This window comes from Cephus cinctus, unplaced genomic scaffold (genome assembly GCF_000341935.2).
Source record: "Cephus cinctus unplaced genomic scaffold, Ccin1 Ccin1_scaffold0508, whole genome shotgun sequence".
Taxonomy (NCBI): Eukaryota; Metazoa; Arthropoda; class Insecta; order Hymenoptera; family Cephidae; genus Cephus; species Cephus cinctus.
Window position 1 is genome coordinate 362565 of NW_014333173.1, and position 20559 is coordinate 383123.

The following is a 20559-nucleotide window of genomic DNA, read 5'->3' on the forward strand; positions in this document are numbered from 1 at the left end:
GGTTTATAGGCAAGTCCAGGCGCACACTTGTCGACCTGGGATATACCGTATAGAACATAAATAGTACATTGCTCACCTACGATGAAGGTTAGGCGGGTTGTTAGGTAGATAAGTACATATAGGCAGTATAAGGTATATGAAATTCAAAGAGAAATGGTCTGAGCGATGATCTCGCGGCAGAGAAAAGATTTGTCCATTGGTTTCATCGTTCCTACGTTTCATCCGAGGTCCGTACCTTCGTTCCCTCATTCCACCTTTCGTACCTTCGTTTCCTCTCTCGGCGTTCGTTAGCTGCGGGCGGAGGTTGGAATCCAGCGTTCTTCTCCCAGCAGGGCGCCATTTCTCGTCCCGGGTCTTTGAGTCCTGGACTCCAGACTCTATAAGTACGTGTAAGGATCCACCTTCAACCGTACGAGCCTACCTTCTCGACCTTCTCAACCGTCTCAACCTTACTCGATCGCCATGGCCTGAGCCGTTTCAAGTCTCGTTCCCGATATCCTTCCTTGGATGATCTTCGATGTACCCAGCATCCGTGTCCTACGTGTATTCGCGCACAGCTCCGACCCCACCGGCACCCCCGGTCTGGTCCTATACGCTTCGATGGGTACCCGCAATTTGTTGATACGTCCTGGACCAGACCTCATGGACCTTGGAAAATGAATGATGACCTCAGCGCCGGTTGGTCAGGTCCTAGAGAGTCGTATTAACCCTGGTCCAGGTAGTCAATTTATGAGTTTTCACGTCTGTTACATATTGTTATACACGTTCCATGACGATTATCTGTATATGATTTGATCGTTAGATCAGGATATAGATAACCGTCGCAATCTTTGATCTCTGTACTTGGAGATCAAACGGGACTGTTTGACTTTCTTGGAGGCTGAACTTGGATGGGTTAGCGAAGTTAACGGGTCGCGTCGAAGAGGATCGATTCATTTCTTCCTGGCTTCGTCCATGCTCACACGTGACCTTACGTGGTCAGCTGATAACCAGACTAGGTACCAGTTACCTGTTACTGGTTTACCTCGATTTCAAATATTGTCTATTTCTGTCAGACTGACTGTCGTGATAGCCAATCACTTGCAGCGGTCATTCGCAGTTCTGAGGTTGGTACAACCTCTCGGCATGGACTTCAGACGCTACCACGTACCACTCAAATATCAAATGGGACTGACGTGCGTACAATGAAGATCGAAGTGCCATATAAAGCCAATGGCGCTTATTATTTTATTTTTCAAATTCTATGCGCATGCGCCTTACCTACATCATCCTTTGACTGAGTCCCTAGTTGCGTCATGCGTTACCGGCTTGGTCCATTGGCTATCCTGTTGTCGTTGGCACTGGCCAAGAGTCGGGGCCTTATGTTTGTCAGTCGTTAATATTTGTACATACTTCAAGATGAATGTGAACGACACGGACCAGCCTGTGTGTAGGTGCTGTATGTGCGAGAGCGTCATCTTGTCAGCATCGCCAGGTGTTGGTCCATCCACGGTCTACCAAGAAATCCGTATCCTACTGCCTACCTACCTTCCTACCTTCTTTTTACCTATCTACCTTATAGCCTGCCTCGTATGGGAGCACACTTTGTACTTACTTGCATGTGGCTCCTCACCTGTCTCTACTGCTCTGCCATGTTCAAAGACCCTGGACGACCTTGCCGATTACACTTGTAACCCTACGCGAATAGTTCGATATGCCATCTGTGCTAGTTGAATGATCTATGGCGATCAAGGCAATTTCTTTTATAGATATCGTAATCGACTGTGGAAAAGATCTGGCGAATTTAAAATCCGGGATTATTCGATAAAAATTAGGCTTGATTTGGGTCATACCTAATTTTATGGATTTTTCAGTACAACTTAGGCCGTTTGGATCTTAGTAGCGTAATGCAAATCGTTGAGGAATAATAAATGAAACAGCAAAACTACTCGGCGAGAGAGAGAGGGTACACCGTGTAATTTATATGGACCGTCGATTCGAATGGCGTATGACGTAACGCAATCGATTCGCCATAGTGCCTTCATGTTTTCAATGTATATTCCCCATGGCGCGATGTTACGTCGAAAGGTCTAACCCGCATCTACGTTACGCCGTGCCGTACTCGCCGATGCGTGACTGCATCGATAAGCGTAAGAAAGTAGGATGCGAAGCCGAAGTGAAGAGTCCGTGAAGAAACACGTTGGAATGTGGGAATGGCTATCGTTCGGAAGGGGGTGGTAACCGGTGATATCTATATACAGTGTAGCCCACCAGCGCCATCTGGATTGGCACGTAACAATATTCCTCAACAATGGAACGAAACCAATTTTGGCTTTCGTTGTTTCTTGTCCGTCGTTTACGTCGTGCTTCATACACAAAGGGCTAATCAGTCTTGGCCTCTTCTGTTTCAGCCGTTCAACGAGGGAGGGTGCCACCGTCGCAGCCAGCCATACCAGGCCTACCTGGACAATTTTCATTGACCAATGGCGACGCGATCGCGTGCGCCAGTCTAAACGGACACTCGTATCTGTCGTCATACATAAATTTGCTACTAAGGGCGGAACCGTATCCAACCTCGCGATACGGGCAGTGCTTACAGACGAACAATATTATGGGTATCGAAAACATATGCGAGCTCGCGGCGCGTCTTCTCTTCTCGGCCGTCGAGTGGGCGAGGAACATACCGTTCTTCCCGGACCTCCAGGTGACGGATCAGGTGGCTCTTTTGAGGTTAGTCTGGAGCGAACTCTTCGTCCTGAACGCCAGTCAGTGCTCGATGCCCCTACACGTGGCGCCACTATTGGCCGCGGCCGGTTTACACGCCTCGCCTATGGCCGCCGATCGCGTCGTCGCCTTCATGGACCACATCAGGATCTTCCAGGAGCAGGTGGAGAAGCTCAAGGCGCTGCACGTCGATCCTGCGGAGTACAGCTGTCTCAAGGCCATCGTTCTCTTCACCACAGGTAAGGTTCTGGTCAGTGGTGCTGACAAAATTGACTTTTACTTTGCGACGCTCTACGGGCACGACCTTATTGCGTCACTCGTTATCAACGGTACTTGATTAGGGTTATTTTCATCGAACTTTAGAAGTCATATATGTTTATGTGTTGGTATACCTTAGTTCTTAGATTTTAAGTGGAATAGGTAAATTTGTTAATTTTAGTGGTTGGCGGTGTACGAGTCTGTCTCGAGTTGTAATTTTTTATTGTAATCTTAGATAAAAAATGTACAGAGGATTTAGGTGATCGTTCTTGTAATTCAAATGTTCGCGCTATTAGAAATAACTTGTTGGATTTGGCTGTACTAGGTTTAGGATATCTAATAATCTTCGTGTCGTTCGAAACGTAGAGCGTCGCGGGACGCTCACACAGAACCTTACTAACACTTTAGATGGGCTCCTCTAATCTCTGGCGCTAACAGGCTGCCTGCTTAGCGATAGGCATCTCTGACAGTGAGATTAGCTGGTCTATCTAAATGAGGTACAAGATTCCCAAGGGAATCAATAGCTACCGGATAGTATATAAAGCGTGTTTATACCTAAATTAACAAGAAAAAAGAACAAGCCTGCGCAAACACCCAAATCCCCTAGTATCCCATGTAAGTCATTCATCTAGTCAAAATCATCTAACCGTGTTATCTAATAAAAACAAGTTTGTCCCAATTAAAAAATTCAATCTGTAAATCAAAAATTCCTGTAAGACTTGAAAAAATCCACAATCCCAAAAATATATCCTCAACACAAAGACCATTCGCAGATTTTTTTAGTCCCAAGTTAAAATTTTTATTCCCATCGGATCCGTCCCTAACTAACACGGCGTCTAATCAAACCGATAATATCGTTGACGTCGGTCGTCAAACACGTCCACGTCGGAGGTTACACAAACTAGAAATAGAACAATAGATTCCGCGGTGGACGTCGCCGATCGGCGTCCTGCCCAGTGGACAATGGCAGCGTCGGGTCCTGTGCCTTCCGATGACAACCACATCCTGACCAAACGCCGTTCCCTGGAGGCTATCTTCCTGGCCCATCTAGCCACCCTTGTCCCTCGCCGACAGAGATGAGACTAGAGGAGTTAGAACCAGAACTCACGTTTGGGTCACCCTCTCACGCACTTTCACCCACGTTAACCCAGCCCTCATGAGACTCACACGTAGGACCAGAGTCAGTCGAAGGGTCCGTTCGCATTTAGCCGAACTGTGCGTCTCTCTATGCTAAAACGTCTCCGGCGCAGATACCGGGGGCTATTTATTTCCGTGCTATATGGCCAAGCGCTCGCTTGGCTTATGCTAATGCCCCGATTCGGGATCCTTTTTTACTTCGGCAAGTATTTTCGTTCCTACTACTTTTTTCCTTTCTTTTCTGACCCCCCTCCTTTCCTTCGTATCATTCTTCTTATGTATTTTTTACCGAGCCCTCTCCCCACCCATCGAGAAACCGTCTGGGCTTTTTGGTGGTCTCCTCCATTCACTTGATAATACTACACTGAAGTTGGCTGGCAGGTGCATTCCTTTTTTTTTTTACTGATACATTACTTACTTCGGGTCTTACTGTATATGTCTGGTCGTAGTTCCTTATTGTGACAGTAATGGACTCCGAACATTGGATCCGGTTGGGCTTTCGGGGTTGGACCTTCGGTGACCGTATATTGGGTTTTGGTCACTGACCATTAAAGAAATGACTTTACGCGTATGCCTATCGGAGATTTGGGTATTTTTATCTCTCTCTCGAAAATCTGGGCTATCTTCGATTATACATCTAATTGTTCGTGTAAAATGGCGGAACGAGGGCACGGATGCATAAAGTACATTTAGCTTTGTTGGTACGCCACGTATCTTGCTTCAGCTTTCTCCAGGCGCACGGATACATACCCGGTGATCTAGCAGTCCTTGATCGTATATATATCGCTACAATTAAATCGACGTAACGTTCTACATTTTTTTTTACAAATCTGAAAATCCTAAAAATTCATGAAATAACCCAAAACAAAGTCTCCATGACGTGGCTTGAAAAGTAGCTGTATCCTTTCGTACGAGCTCAAGGAATCTCTTTGAATTACGTATCGCGCTACGTACTTTGGTATCTACCTTCGGGTGGCTGTACTTTCAGGCCACCCTGTATACACGTAAATGCATGCTGCAGATATATTTATGCGAGAGGGTATTATAGCCAGTACGTGTATCTTGATGGGAAACACTCCCACGATTATGTGGCATGCAATGCAATTCCCTTATGCCTTGCCCAACCATCGAGTTAGGTACCTACCTACCCACATGCACGCAAATACACCATCCATCCCACATATCTTAACACACATACAGACCCGATATCACGGGGATCTAATTAATCCGCAATTGAGTCTCGACGAAGCCCAACAAGCAAGTTGGACATTTTTGAACTTGACCCAGAACTCGATAGTCAATAATTCCCACTTTGCGTAATGACTGATATGAGAATTAATGGAGGGTTGGCGTAAGAGATGCTGATGGGAAGGGGGGGGGCGGGGGTCTTAAGATGGAAATTTTTTTTCACATATCCATATTAAAAGTACATTTAAAGTCGACTGCGAACCACTGGTTACCAAGCCTTTTAAGTACCGTCGGGATGTTTAATAAAATATTGCCACATCATTAATGTAGGCACTGCGCACGGCTTTGACTATTTTTTTTATTTATTTATTTATTTTTTTTTTACAATGGCGCTATCTCACTCACCCGACTCTATTCTCATCTCTCTCGCTCGCACGTTAGCTTCCCTTTACTATATGGCTCTTCCCATTTCTTTTTTTCCCTACAGAGCCGATGACTCGGTACATTCGGACAGGGCACTATTCAAGCCTAGAGCTCTGGCTGACATGACGCGCGGTGCACACCCACACCTGTCAGCCATCCCTGACGAGCACTGTCAATAGTAATTATACGTTAATTTCATCATGCAAATACTTCGATTCACTGTGCCCCGCCATATATATACTCTATCCTTCGGATCTATAGATCCGATCAATTTTTATCCATCCGAGAGAGCCCGAGATGCAGGGTAAGCCCGATCATCTTTTAATGCATGACTTCAGGTCACAATGGGTTCACATATCGATGTACACGTACGACGTTCGATATGGATTCGAAATTTTGGTTAGACCGTATATTTTGGATCCACTGATAATTTTGGGCTGGACAATAATTATTTTTTTCCTATACTCTGTCAATTGGGCACGGCTCCAGTGGCGTATCAATTGGGTGCTAATTGGGCTTATTGGGTGTCTGTTGTAAATTATAGACGTTCGTCCAGCGGGTTTAATACGAAGATGACCTTTGAACTTGGAATAATTGATCGGTGGTGGGGTACGAAATAATTGGAATTGCCATCGGAGCGGGAGGGGATGTTGAGGTCGTTTACAAAAAAATGGCGGATCACTCGTAGGGGGGAACCATCCCTCTTTCGATCTGAAATGTCACGTGGAGTAATCAGCGTCTATCACGGTGAAACATTCAGGCGTCCCGACGTCTTCTCGAGGCATTTGTCAATCAATCGGCTGCCTCGCTTCGCCATACTCTTTCAATCGTTGACCGATCGTAGAACGAACGGTTGGTAACACTGGCTGCAGATCCTCCGAGGTATCGGCAGGGAAGGCAAGGATTTCACGGACTGTACAGAGTCAAGATACAAAGCAAGAACGTATTCGAACGTTTGAAGTTCGAGAAGGAAAAATAAAAAGAAATAAGTACATAAGAGGAATTGCGAGTATCGGCACTGCTTTGCGTAATTGGACGTGAAACTCTCGTGAGAATCTTCGTATTTACCTTAACAGGCTATATATATTTATATACCTTTAACGAACCAATAAATTCGAATTAGACGGGGTGGTTCGAGGTGGAAATTAATATTAAAAAAAAAATATTACATTGGCACCACTGAATGTGACTAACGAAAATTTTCTAGTAAAAAAATAGATACTGGGTTACGTACTTTGAGACAATGAAAACGTCGACGCCAATGCATCGCATACGAGGGTAGCTGCTGCGTCAGTGTTGGTAACCATGACAAGGGGTGTTGGAGAGGGGTGAAGAATAGGGGTGGGGGTGTTATCTGTGAACGCAACTCGCGACCCCCGTTGGCTCTCTATCTCGCATTGTTACTCTCGGTGCAGGGTCGGGGTCGCATCCCCCCCTCCCCCCTGATTCCCAACCCTTGACTTTAAATGTTCCCATTTTCATTTTATTATCTGTCTTTTTTCATCCCCCTTACCGCCGGGACGCCTATGCCGTCTGTCAAAGCGAGAGAATGGCGCGGCGTCCGCAGTCGAGTGGTGACTACCCTTTCGAGTCATTCCGCAAGGATTCACAAGACATCCCTTAGTTCCACCAATCCGACCGCTTCATTCGGTTTTCGATTCCTTTTGGCACCCTCTTCTTCCCCCGGGGAACAGGGCGAAAGAATTTAAGGTCGTAGAGTGTTTTGTTAATTTTTTTTTATTTAGGGGGTGGTACGTCGATTTTTCAAAGACACACTTTCAAGGACTCCAGTAAATATCAACGCGTCAAGGCTGTAGAAATATCAACGGCTAGATGGGCTACGGATTCGCAGGGGGCCGTACCTCTATCTGTATGCATATTCCTTATCAGCATATCGCAGGGCAAGGGTTGCCCCGGTATTAGAGTAAGCCACGGTATTAACCCCGGAGTTTAATATAAACAGTAGTGTTTAAGGGGTGGGAAACCCACCACGTGACCGCCGGACAATGCCAGCCTTATCGACATCCTAGCTCGACCCGACCCGTTTCGCATCCCCTTTGCTTGCGAAATAAACTATGTCCCTACGTTTCTCCCCTTTTCCACCTTCTCATATCGCAATTCCCTGTTACATACGTACCTATCGCGCAGATAGCCATGAGCATAGGTATGCGTTGGCGTCAGTGATTTTTTGAAATTTTGAAAAAAAAAAATTTTTTTTCAAAATTATATTTTTAATCGAGCAGCCAAATCTGAAGTCACTTCTAATTTTATTTATGCGGTTACATGGGTATTGGTTTGACGGATTACGTAATTTCGCGGGTTAACGTTCGTCTCGACGGATCCAATGACCGTTGACCAAAGTCATTGGCGTCATCGATGCGCAGTGTCTCGTTAAGAGGATCTTGCGCAGATCCTCACCGGGAATCTCTACGATTCCGGACGTCGGACGGTTCGAGTCTTATCCTACAGTTTATTTCATCTCGGCTTTTTCCATTTCTTCCGCATACGTTCGTGCATGGTAATGAGGCTGGTTTAACGGCGTCAATAAGCCTAAGGACGTAGGATCGTTAACTGTCGTTTACGCGTCCACGCGACTTGACCGACGTTAATGACGATTTTGAAAAATTTATTCGCGTTCTCTAACCGTGTAATCGTTAACCAGCAAGCGTCAGGAGCGTCTTTAATTAATTTACCAAGTAGCCGCGAGAGTTTAAACGACAGTTTTACGCCGGTATCCCACTGCGCATGCGCGTAGTCAAAAAAAAGAAAAAGAATGTGACTGAACTCAAAGAATTTAGATTAGTCACGAGGGGAACAAGAAGAAAATTTAGAGAAAAAAAATATCGTAACCCAGGCACGCGCTGCTAATGGTCGATCAATTAATTCCGAATGAGAATGTCGTGTCGGGTTGCTGCTTTTCGGGGAATCCCCGTATGGTCTCGTAGCAGGGCCTGGCCTTAGCTATACTTGCATGGTAAATAGGCTGTGATTTCACTTTGAAACAGATGCACGTGGTTGTAGTAGGATGTTCCAGGGCGAAAGTGTTGACCTGGGAGAGACCTGGTGGACAGAACGCGCGAATGGGAATGAGGAACTTAACGTGTGTTTATGCGTCGGACGAGGTTTCGCGATGATCGTCAAAAAGCGCTAAGCGCGCTCCGACAGCCGAGCGAGTAAATAAGGACGTAAATTGGAACGGGGCCGTAAATTCCATGGGCATTTGTTTCTAATTTAAAACGTTCCTTGCGGTCGGGTTTTATACCCGGTGGATATTCTATTTCGGATTCTTCCTTTTCTCCTTTCCCTTCCGTGGCCTCCACCTAACCCCCCCGGACCCTCGCACTTCCACATCTCTTATTTCGCTTTATTTCTTCCTCCGCGCGGCCATACCGACCACAAATCACCGGAAGGTTCCCGAGACCAAAAGGTCGCCGAAATACTCGAGTCAAAGAGGAGACCATTTACGAAAATCATGTTTCACTCTTGACACTGTATATAACTATTTTTTTTTTTTCAATAATTTCAGCATGAATCCGTACGATTTCTTTCTAATTTTCTATTTACCATATGTACAAGTTTTTTTTTTACAAATTGACGAGTACGACTAGAGATTTGAAAAAATTATAATTGACCCTCCAATTTTGTGTGTGACTACAAAAGCAACGCGGTACCGTTATTTTATCTTTTGCTTCGGAACTACGTCATCACTACGGTATGCTTTCAGCCGGTTCTTTGTCGCGGTACGCCAATTGTTAGAATTCCGATAGAAGTGCTATTTTTATAGCAAAGATCCATAGGTAGAACGGAGGCAAGGAAAAGAGAGAAAAAAGATACTTGGCAGTGGTATAAAAGAGTTAGAGTTCGAACCAAGAGACGCTGCGAGGACCAAAAGAGACAGAGACAGAGGAGAGTCTATAGAGATTTTCGAGGTGGTAGAAAGGGGTGTAGCCATTATTTAGGGCGCCCCCGTCAAACGGGCCCATAAAACATTGCTTGCGCGTAAATAAAATATGGCCTCCACTGTACCCGCCGTCCTGCCGCTAAATTCTAGGCAATAGTCACTCTTTGCGAAGAGTGAAAATTCTTCGCCGTGACAAAGCCACTGTTTCCAGACAGAGAAATTGACTTTTTTTATTTTCGTTTCTTAGAGAAACGGAAAAAAAAATTTTTTTTTAAACCCGAACGTTTTTGACTTTGACTGCTACGGATATATACACATATAATATTTGGTAACACGTGACTCTACGTTTCTGTCTTATGTGTTGGTCTGTTTTATGGTGTATATAGATATAGATATATTCCCGTGTTATAACATACCTCGCCCACATGCCGTCACAGACAATATCACGCATTCACAGATTGCGCTGTCAGGCTTTCGAATAATATTCGGGGTGACACGCTATGTATCTACGCAGTATGGGTATGACTCAGCATCCCCATAGTACAGAGTGTGAGAGAGAGACTAGAATACGAGAGAGAGAGAGAGAGAGAAAGATAGAAACGTGCAACCGCTGCACTGGGGTAGGAACAGTGTGGCCAACTACCCCCATACACTATGGGGGTAGCACGACTCGCGCGTCTTTTCTAAGTAGAGATGAAACCACAAACCAACCCTCCCACGTGTCCGTGACTGATCGCCCGATTTCTTTCTTTTTTTGCACCCCCTTTTTTCCTCCCTTCAATTTCACTTAATATTCTCATCCTCACCCTCATTCTCCTCAAGTCTTACCGCGCCGCTCAATTTACGAATTTTCAAAATTCACACTCCGAAAAAAATACACAACCATCTATCCATGTACGGTAACGTTCAACTAGTTCAACATTTAATTTATACTCTGTTCGGTCGATTTACGAATTTTCAAAATTCACCCCCCTCACCCCAAAAAAAAACACAACCATCTATCAATGTACGGTAACGTCCAACTGGGATGATTGCGGCGCGCACGCACATTGATATAATGTGTACTTTGGTCGATTTACGAATTTTCAAAATCCCCCCCCCTCCCCCAAAAAAAAATACACAACCATCCATCCATGTACGGTAACGTCCAACTAGGATGATTGCGGCGCGCAAGCACACTGATCTAATGTGTACTCTGTTCGGTCACGTAGTAGCGATCCCCGTGATTCGTGCTGGCGAAATGCACGAAAGTCACGCTCTTATACGGACGGTAATTTAACGGCGTTCCAAGTCCCAGACGTCCGTTACTTTCCCATCTGAAAATCCTCTCTCGATTTCTCTGCTCTACGTGCTCGGTCGTTGTCTACGGTGTCTTTCCTTCCGATAAGTCACAAGGAATAGATAGTCACGGGGACAGCGCGATTCTCGTGTTTCTTCTAACAAAGTGAATTCCATGCTGGACCGAGTGAGAAAAGGCGAGGGGGAAAAAAAAAATTAAAGGCGCACACACATATGTCGTCGTACCTCGTTCCTCGCATCCCTCTGGTCCTCCAGTTCGTTCCACGTCGTCCCTTTAATTAATCTGATTTACATCGACCAAGGATCGGCGCTAAATCGCTGACAGAAACTGCGCATAGGTTAACCCAGGACTGTTACTTCCTAATAGGGCTCTCATTAGGGAGAATCCACGGCTGCCCAAATGTTTGGTTCATCCGCGACTACCTTCACGGCGCTTCTCGTGTTTAATCGGCAAAGAGGGTTAGGTTCACAGTCACCCGTGCCCCAAGAAGAGTAAGTACCAACGGACGAAGGTACCCCCGTCTACCCTACCAATGGTACCGATACCGGCACGGTTACCATGGCTACCTAGAATTACAAGTTACATTGAAATAAAGAATTATTACCTTTGGGTACGATTCTCACTCTGCCTCAACCCTTTCTCGCTCTCCACCCCCTTATCCACCCCCTGAACAGGGTACGGACAAGCATTGGCCTTTCCCATGGGATTTTAAAATTCTGCAAGACGTATATCTTGAACCTGACAACTGGTCACGATCTTGAAGTAGAATTTGTTTTTTTGAAAAAAAAAAAAAATTGCGGGGTACCAAGTTGCTGTGTTAGTCATTTATTCGTTACGGTACTTCACGGTTAGTATTTGTTAATGGAAAGGGGGGAGGTAGATAGGAAATTTTGTACCAGATTTCTTGTTGGGACCGTGGGGTCTTTTTTTCGGAACCGGTCACGTTGGGTATCGCTATTATGGAATTCCTATGGTCCTACGCCACTGTGTTGTACTCGCTGCGGGACTTTTAGCGGTGAAGTGTCAGGCCACTGATAAGCCAAAGGCATTAATTTCACGCCATGCTCCCCTGGCCCTGTCCTGCCCCGTGGCTCCTGGCCCCTACCGACCTAATACAATTATGTTATAACCCCTTGCCAACTCCGCACCCTCCGTTCTAACGGGTCGAGTGGAGCCGTTCTGCTAAATGGGGTTGCGGATGCCAAACCGTTTCTATTCTGTATACGTATGAGAAACCCCAGGTATTTTGGCCGCGTCTCGCACGAGGTTCTTTATGCGCTTAGTGGCTGCGGTATCGTCACTGCTGTATTTTATTTCCGCTTCTCAAAACTACCCTTACGCGTTTACCCTTAATTAGCTTGCTCACCTATTTTACTTTTACATTCCTCAACGTATTTCATATATGGGGTCGATATTGACCTATAACTAACATACTTATACTTTTTTAAATTTTCCAAAAATATTTACGATTTACCCTTTTCAGTATTTTTCAACCCTTATGCGTTGGGGGATAAAGTTGAATAATTTTTTTTTTTGGATTTTACTTTTTTTTTTATATAGACCATCCGAACCTCTGTGTGTGTACATATTTATAACGAACGTGGGGTGGTTCACGGGGGTGTCGCGACGGCGATACACCATTTTGATAAGTTGTGTCAACCCCTCGTTAGTTAATTGTGAAAACGATTCGTGCGCGTTAACATTTCTCTCGCATGCAGACAGGGTACTGTGTGTATATATATATATATATATATATATATATATCCGAAATATAACCACGAAACATCCCCTAGAGTGTCTCGCTACGCGGAATTCATTCCGCGTCCAATGAATGGACTTCATTTCCATACTTCATCCAGCGGTCAAGCGAGACTCGAGCTAACCAGATTATTTAACCCTCGTACACTGAAAGCCAAGGGATGGCCCCGTTAATTCCCGAAAAATTGGGGGCACGCCTTTTCGTCGCCATTTACACAACCCGTCCATCCCCCGTGCACCATACTTTTCCGTAAAGGGGTTGAAATCCGCAACCTGTATCACATTCCTTAATAACAAAAAAAAAGCTATTCACCAAAAAAAAAAAATTTGGATGAACCAAAATTTTTTCAAAATCAAATTTTAATCTGCTGTAACGCCAACCTTTGGTTCCTATTGTCTCATAAAAATATTCACTAATCAACATTTTCAAAATCTTATCTCTACCCCATCATCTTATCTAGATAAATTTTAAATCTCAGATAACTCTTATCCTTATCTTTACTTATCTACCGCACATCATCTAATCTGTTCGCTCTGCTTTATCAACACCTGCACTACATATATATACACACACTAATCGCATATGGTATCCTCTCTACGTATCAGATGCACGCATTACGCACTTTACTATCTCACACACGTTCTATGAGAACCCAAGCGGGTTTCTCTCGGTGAGAGTCAAAGTGTGAATGACAGTTAATTGTAATGCGTGGCACGCGTCTATAGTAACGCGTAACCGCTAGTGGACTATATATACACGCATATATATATATATATATATATATACTACTTGCACGGGCGCTCTCGTTGATCGACCATGTGCGACAGTCACGCTGAATGGCACGCGTGAAAGGATTATTCGAGTTAATCCGAATCAGTGTATATATATATATATATATATATATATATATCTACATAATAGGTACGTACCACTATAATGGCACTTACAACTTTACAGTACCCGCGAACCACGTGACCGATCACAACAGAGAAATTTTTGAATGGCCGTGAAAAAAAAATGAATCACAAAAAATTCTCGAATCTCAGTACCGAGAGTGGTATTTGAAAATGGCGTGAGTTTGAGAACAAAAAAATTTTTATTGGATTAATCGATACGCTGCTGGGGTACCTGCATGAACATCCTTTCACGAATCTCGCAGCATCTCTCAGGTCTCGTCGAGATGAGAGGGCAGGCCGCCTCGGATATCCCGCGAGTGGATAATTATTAATCGTTATTTTCGCCAATCACGGCCGTTTATCTCGAGGCACGCAACGCCAATTATCTATCGGCTCTTACGGCTCGTAGAAGGGAGTAGTGCACGCGGGTTACCGCCTAGCTCGGCTTTTACTCAGAGCCATCTTTGAGATGGAACGTTGCTGGTTCCCTGGCCTCTTATGTACTACGTGATCGTACTGTGCTCGTGGATATATATATATATATATATATATATATATATATATATATATAATAAATATATATAGCGTAGCATGTGTAATGTATATAACGATACGGTTTACGTGGCAATTATTAGCTCTCTGACTAGGATACATGAATCTTATTTTACTTCACTGCGTTTCCGCGTTGGCTCGTATCTCTGATAATATCTGAACTATCTAGATAACTGGATATCCGAAGATTTAGCACGAGACGAATCACTGCTGGAATGCGGTTAGGTGGATCGACTTGCGGACGATAAAAAATTCATTGGGGTGGTTCGAATTGAGGGTGAATTCTTTTAAGGTATAAAATACATTATTTTTTTGGCAATTGGATTAATTTTGTGATTTTTTTGTTTTTATGTGGAGTGATATGGGTGGGGGGTGCTTCGTGATTTTAAACGGAAAAGTCTTTCAAGGGTGTATAATTTTCTTGAATTTTCTTTTTTTTCTCTTTGTGCCTCCCTCAATCGCCAAGGGTTGTTCTTCACTCGCGGTCCACGATTGTGAGACTTATAAAACTTCTCACTTACGCCATTCGAATTCACCCCTTTTCGGCTCTGGCTTTTTGGCAAATCGCAAAGTTACGCGTTGTTCGTCTTGAAACGAAGTTTAAAACTCTGTTGTCCTTGGATAGAGAGAGATAATGTGAGAGAGAGAGAGAGAGAGAGAGAGAGAGAGAGAGAGAGAGAGAGAGAGAAAGAGAGTTAAGAAGAGAAAGAGGGATGACGTAGTGAATTTACAGAAAGATCAATGCCAAATCGAATTTCACGCAAGAAAATAATACAGTGACTTTTGCATTTGGCTTTTGAAAATTTTCGCGGACTTTACAGAGAAATCGAAAATTCTATAAAGGAATTTTGAGCGAATGCTTTTGGAGTTGGTGGCAACGGTTTTTTTTTTTCTTTTATTATTTACCGTCCCTCTTCCTTACTTATTTTCAAAAAGGGCCTTTTCGCATTGTCGACACGTGCAAATATCGTCTTCCGAATTTTCTAAAAGAATTCGTACGTCTCGACGTTAAAGTGACGAACAATGACCGGAAAGTGACGTAGCGAGAAACCGTCGCGACGCTCACAATGCGGACGACAGTCACTTGAATAAATATCAATCATAAAACGGCAGAAGGAAATATTATTTTCATATTCAGGACCATTCCTACCGGACTTGGACCAGCTGTAACGCACAATACCGGTAATCCAATAACGACAGCGTGTCCGCCCCGTAAAAGAGTCCGCAGAGCATCCAGCGTCAATCCGCATTCGGTCATCGAGAGCCTCAGCCGTCTTTTACGGTGAATGCCCAATATTCCAATTTCCAAAATCCATTCCTATATATGTCTACTCAATCGATACCTGACTTCGAAAAGATTAAAGTCACTCGGGATTGCTTTCACTGCGATAGAAAATACGTCGTTTTATTTTTCATAAATTTAACCTCAACGTAAATACTTATATAAATACTTATATAAATGCATATATATTCAGTATAAATTGAAATATATCACGATATACGTCAGTTGTATTTTGAGTATATTTCAAATATATGAAAAACAGCCAAAAATGATGCGAATAATATATATTCGCGTATACAATAAATATATTTCATTTTTACGTGTGATATATATTTTTTGGTTTTGAATTTTAAAAATTGACTGCGTCGAAAGTATATTTGCGTTTTTACGTCAGGAATGAGTCTGTAGCCATATACAGTCTGTCCGTATATGTTATACAGGATTACGCATTATTATTCGTAGCTCAGGCCCCAATACACATTCCACCAGCTCTCCACACCAAATCGGATAACCCGGACAACAATGGGCCAGGAGGTTAAGCGTGTTTGCCCTTCTCTCGAAGACCCATTCACGCCACAATGGGCCCGCTGAACGCTTTTCACTTTTCACCGGGCATTCAGCGAGGGAAGGTCCCGTCGCAGGAGGAGACAGTTTCCTGGCGCTCCTGGTTCCCATTCAGCCCAAGTGCACCGGGCCCCGAAATACTCCTCCACAAGGAAGTTCCTCACTCGTGCTGGCAGAAGTGTCCGGGACCCACTGTGACAATGAGTCTAATCAGCCGAAGACTTGTATACACAGTCGACAACAAACCATATTTCTTTTCTTTCTCAAGATCGGAGACAGATACTTATCTCCTTGACAGAGCACAAGGATCCTTTTGAGGTTAAGGTTACCTAAGAGCATCAGGGTAAGAAACCGTTGAACGAAAAAAGTTTGAAAAAAAAAATTTTTTTTCAAATTTTTCATAATTATTCGACTGGTCCTTAAAAAAAAATTTTTTACAAATATTTTCAAACCTAACGAAAAAATTTCGAAAATTGATTTTCTAATACGTCATTGAGGCAAATAAGTCACAGGAGTACCAACCTCCGTCCGGTACCGAAAAAATGGATTTCACGGTAGCCGAGAATTCGTCGGTATTTTAAAACGCGCAAAGGAGCAAGCTCGGAAAAATGAAAAGGCCCCGAAAAGGAGCTGCTGATGGGTCCCGTGCGCGTGTATATTCTTCATAGAAAAACGGCCGGATCTTTATCTCGCCAGAGTGATCATCCAAGGAACGTGTCCTGCCCGTAAAGTCCCTATACGATTTTTGGCAGCTGTCGCGCGTGCACGCCCATCGAGTACCCACGTAAACCTAACCTCTAAACAGCAATAGGACAAACCTTACAAACAACCTCGTGGTCATTATTATACGTAGCGCTGCGATCCTCCAGCCAAAACAGGACCCATTCTTACCTGTTAAAAAAAAAAGAAATGAATAGGACCCCGCGCGCAGTCTTGTGTCCAGCCGTGTCCGGTCTTCTTCATCGCGCTGTTGGTACGCCTGCCAAAGTACAAATCATAGGCCATTTACTCCATTGAACAGTGAAGCCGTTTAACGACAGTTGGAGCAAGCCGACCATAAATCTTGCCACGTGCCTTGCGGAAATCATGAGTACACCATTGACTTTAGTATTGCCAACTAGAGGATACCAAAAAGCCTCCCACTCGACTCACTTCGCTCTATACCGACAGTCTTACGTATTTGCCTTCGCATCAGCAGAGGCGTTATTATGGAAAGTTACGGAATTCCAGGACATTACGGGACATTCGATATTACTTGGATTCGAATGTAGTTTTTTTTTTATTTAAATAAATTTTTTTCACATGCACGACTCTCGTACAGTCTGTTATTTCGTATGCGCCGAGCCACTTTCGTCGTTTTCACATTGGCCGCTTGCTCGTTCCAGCCGCGTGTAATACTTCGGGATGCATAAATTTTTTTTGAGTGGACAAAAAAATCTTGAAAATTTTCTTCGATTTTTAAAAAAATCTTATTTCAATATTATCTCGCGCCTGCCGATACTTTTCTCTAATTATTTACTATGTGTGTTTCGATCTCTTGTTCCTCGTGTTTGTCTTCGGAATAGCGCTAAGTCGAGGTCGAATATTCGGTGTCTACAAGTGATATAGGTATATATACATATATGTAATATATGTACGTTCTCTCGTAGCATAGCTGTAGGTACTCTGCCCGAAGACGATACCGGTTTACCTTACAGCTATGTTACGTAGCTCGTGGCATAGCACGAGCATACGAAGATACTCTTGCGTATATATACTCAACTATATATATTATATATATAGCTATATACATAGATATATATATATATATCCAAACACACAAGGACTACCACCATGGCGTATCTTGATAACACGGTACTCGCGGAGAAGCCAAGTTAGACTTCAGTGATCCGCATTCGTGCCATAGGGACTATCCGCCATCTTGTAAACGTTAAATCGGTAAAATGGGTAAAAAAAATATTTCGTTTCCAAGGATAAAAAAATTTCCGATAAAAATACTGTTGGGAACGACCAAATAGAAATTGTAAAAAAAAATTTTGATTTTTGATATTACCCATATAGATACCAGGTTTGACGTCATTAAATGCGGTCAATGTGCTCGGAGGGTAATTAAAAGTTCGATAAATGTAAAATTCCTCGAATTCATTCGAACCCAATGTACATTCCCTGCCGGGAGGCTAATGGTGTATTCCACTTTTAAAAAAATTTGTCCCATCTTCATTTCCAAATGACGAATCTTTAGTTTCGTCGTGTCGCCAATAGGCTTCGGACACGTTTAATCGGCTATCCAAATGACAACCTCTGGCTCTCCTCTATCTACCTATCTTTGGACAAGCGCGCAACATGGAACTTAAATTGAATGAAAATCACAATTGACGAGGCATTAGCATAATGTAGCACGGATCTGTGGGTGAGGTCTGACGGGGTTGCGGGGTTAGGGAGGACGCTGAGACGCGTTAAGCTAAGCGGCCGTAGAGTTGACCCTCCGTGATTAAACTTTCTTTCCGCTTCATAAGTATCCGCCATAGAGTATATGGTAGGCATGAGGAGGCTATGGGTTTAACGACATTCCAATTTCATTGCCATGCCCAGAGATGGCGGTCAAGTGATGCCAACGAGGCGACAGTTAAATTACCAAAGGGAAAAGAGTGCCTGTATTTAAATGCAGAATGAAAAGTGGGATTGTTTGTAAAATTTGTGTTCAACAATATGATATTAATGGACTTGTTACGTATGACGTTACGTGGCACGTGCTGTAGAGCGGGAGGAGTTGGTTTTTAATTAGCTGAAATATTAATTGGCCTAGCTGGTCTTGCTGGTGGTCATTTGGCATTCGTGACCAATTGCAGTTACTGAAAATTACGTGGCGCCGTTTTTTGTTCGGGTTTAAGAAAAAGGCAAAACGAACGAGGAGGGAGGATGAAAACAGGAGGGAGGCGCAGAAGCGATACCACACGTGAGTATCACGAGAGCGAGACTCCGGTACAGATGGACGAGTAGGGATGTGGAAAAAAAATTAAAAAGGAAAAAAATGGTCCCCTCTCGATTTTAAAATCCTTCTCGGGTGGTTTCGGTGTGAGGTCGTTATGCGGGTGTTTATGACTCGCGCGCGTACGATTCAGGCCTTCCTTGTAGCCTGGCGGTTCGGAGAGTTTCAGATTGTGTGATAACTGGCTCCCACCGCGATGCCCTGGACCCCCCACTGTTCAATGAGAGACATTTCTCATCATTTTCCATTCAGCCCGTCTGAGTTATAGTAGTAACCCGATGGCCCGCTACGCAGCGCCACAATCGTTCGATTTATTATAACCGAGTACCCTAATGAATTTAATTTCATATTTCACGTGCGTAAGTAGACAACTCGCAATGCTCGAATGGTTTTCATTTGAATTTAGTGATCCTTTTGGATGTTTTTGAAAAAAAAATATATATTTAAAAAAAAATTACACGGAGGTCGTATATGGTGGAAGGCATTATTATTTATAATAACTAAAACGTGTCAAGGGGAAACAGACTATATTTTTTCTCAAAATATAAATATCGTGCGTTTTTAGAATATTTATTTTGACTTAGAGATTTTAAGTGAAAATATGTGAATTCGGAGTCCTAAGAGTCATGGGTATTCAGAGTTTTGTCTATAGCAGAGTTCGGCTAGACCACCGATTTGGGTCATCGGTATGTCTGTCTCTGTCACACTCACGTAACTACCCATCGGTCTGACTCTCTTGCACTTACAGTCGGTATATACAAGATTCGAAAAATCCGATCTTCGATCGGTCGACACTCTCGGAAGTATTCTTACTCTTTTCAGTCCTTCCACGCTCTCTGTCCTTATCTAACGGGTTTACGTGCACGTCGCTCTGTCTCCCTCCCACTCATTGTCACTGCGTAAAACGCGCATAATAACAGGCTTCTCTTTCTATTCTTTCTTTTTCGTTCCAAGAAGAATCTGACGCGAGGTATATCAGTTTCAGGCTCGCAAAAGACATTCAGATTATAAGTATTACTCATTATACTCATCGTTCCCCGTTTCTCTGATTTAGTGCTCATTATATATTCCGCGTCTCCCTCGAACCGATCAGTCGTATATTTCCACAGTTGATGGAGTCGCAGTTTTTTTTTACTTTACGCATCCACAAAACCGATTCCCGGGAGTGGTCGACTGGTAACGCAGTGATCCCTCTCTCTCCCTCTCTCTCTCAATCTCTCTCCCACTCCCTCTCTCCAACTCTCTTATTCTCCTGGAAGCATATTTTTCCGACAGGCGATAACTCTTCCCAGCTCAGTGAAAACTACCGACTCGTTTGCCCGGCCGCGAACTACAGAAGTAGTTAAGTTATTAAATTTATCTCAGAAACCTTGTAAAAATAGAGGTGATTTATTATTTTTTTCCTGCCTAACGACGCGAGCGCGGAATATGGTCTGCTGGCTCCCGGTGGCCACGTCTGCTTTTCAGTCTCCTCCTTGGGCCGCCTTGTTTTTCTGTCGCGTATAGAGAAATATAACTTTATCTGATAAATTTCTCTCCTTTTCCTCCTCACTTCCTCTCTCTCTCTCTCTCTCTCTCTCTCTCTCTCTCTCTCTCTCTCATCCCCA

The 20559-nt window shown here is 43.7% G+C and overlaps 1 protein-coding gene across 8 annotated transcripts in view; it reads left to right on the forward strand.

Annotated features, from left to right (window-relative positions):
- LOC107268283 (COUP transcription factor 2) overlaps window positions 1–20559 on the forward strand; it is a 68393-nt gene that overhangs the window by 26322 nt on the left and 21512 nt on the right. For 5 of the 8 annotated variants that reach the window (XR_003059835.1, XR_003059836.1, XR_003059834.1 and 2 more), the window contains exon 3: window positions 2391–2942. Coding sequence is in view for 2 of the 8 variants with exons in the window: in XM_015740909.2 (XP_015596395.1) it covers window positions 2391–2942 (552 nt within the window). In the remaining 6 variants the exon portion in view is untranslated. Of the gene's footprint in view, window positions 1–2390; window positions 2943–15255; window positions 15400–15861; window positions 16307–20559 lie in introns of all 8 variants that reach the window. The other 3 variants (XR_003059838.1, XR_003059839.1, XR_003059837.1) reach the window with 3 other exon arrangements.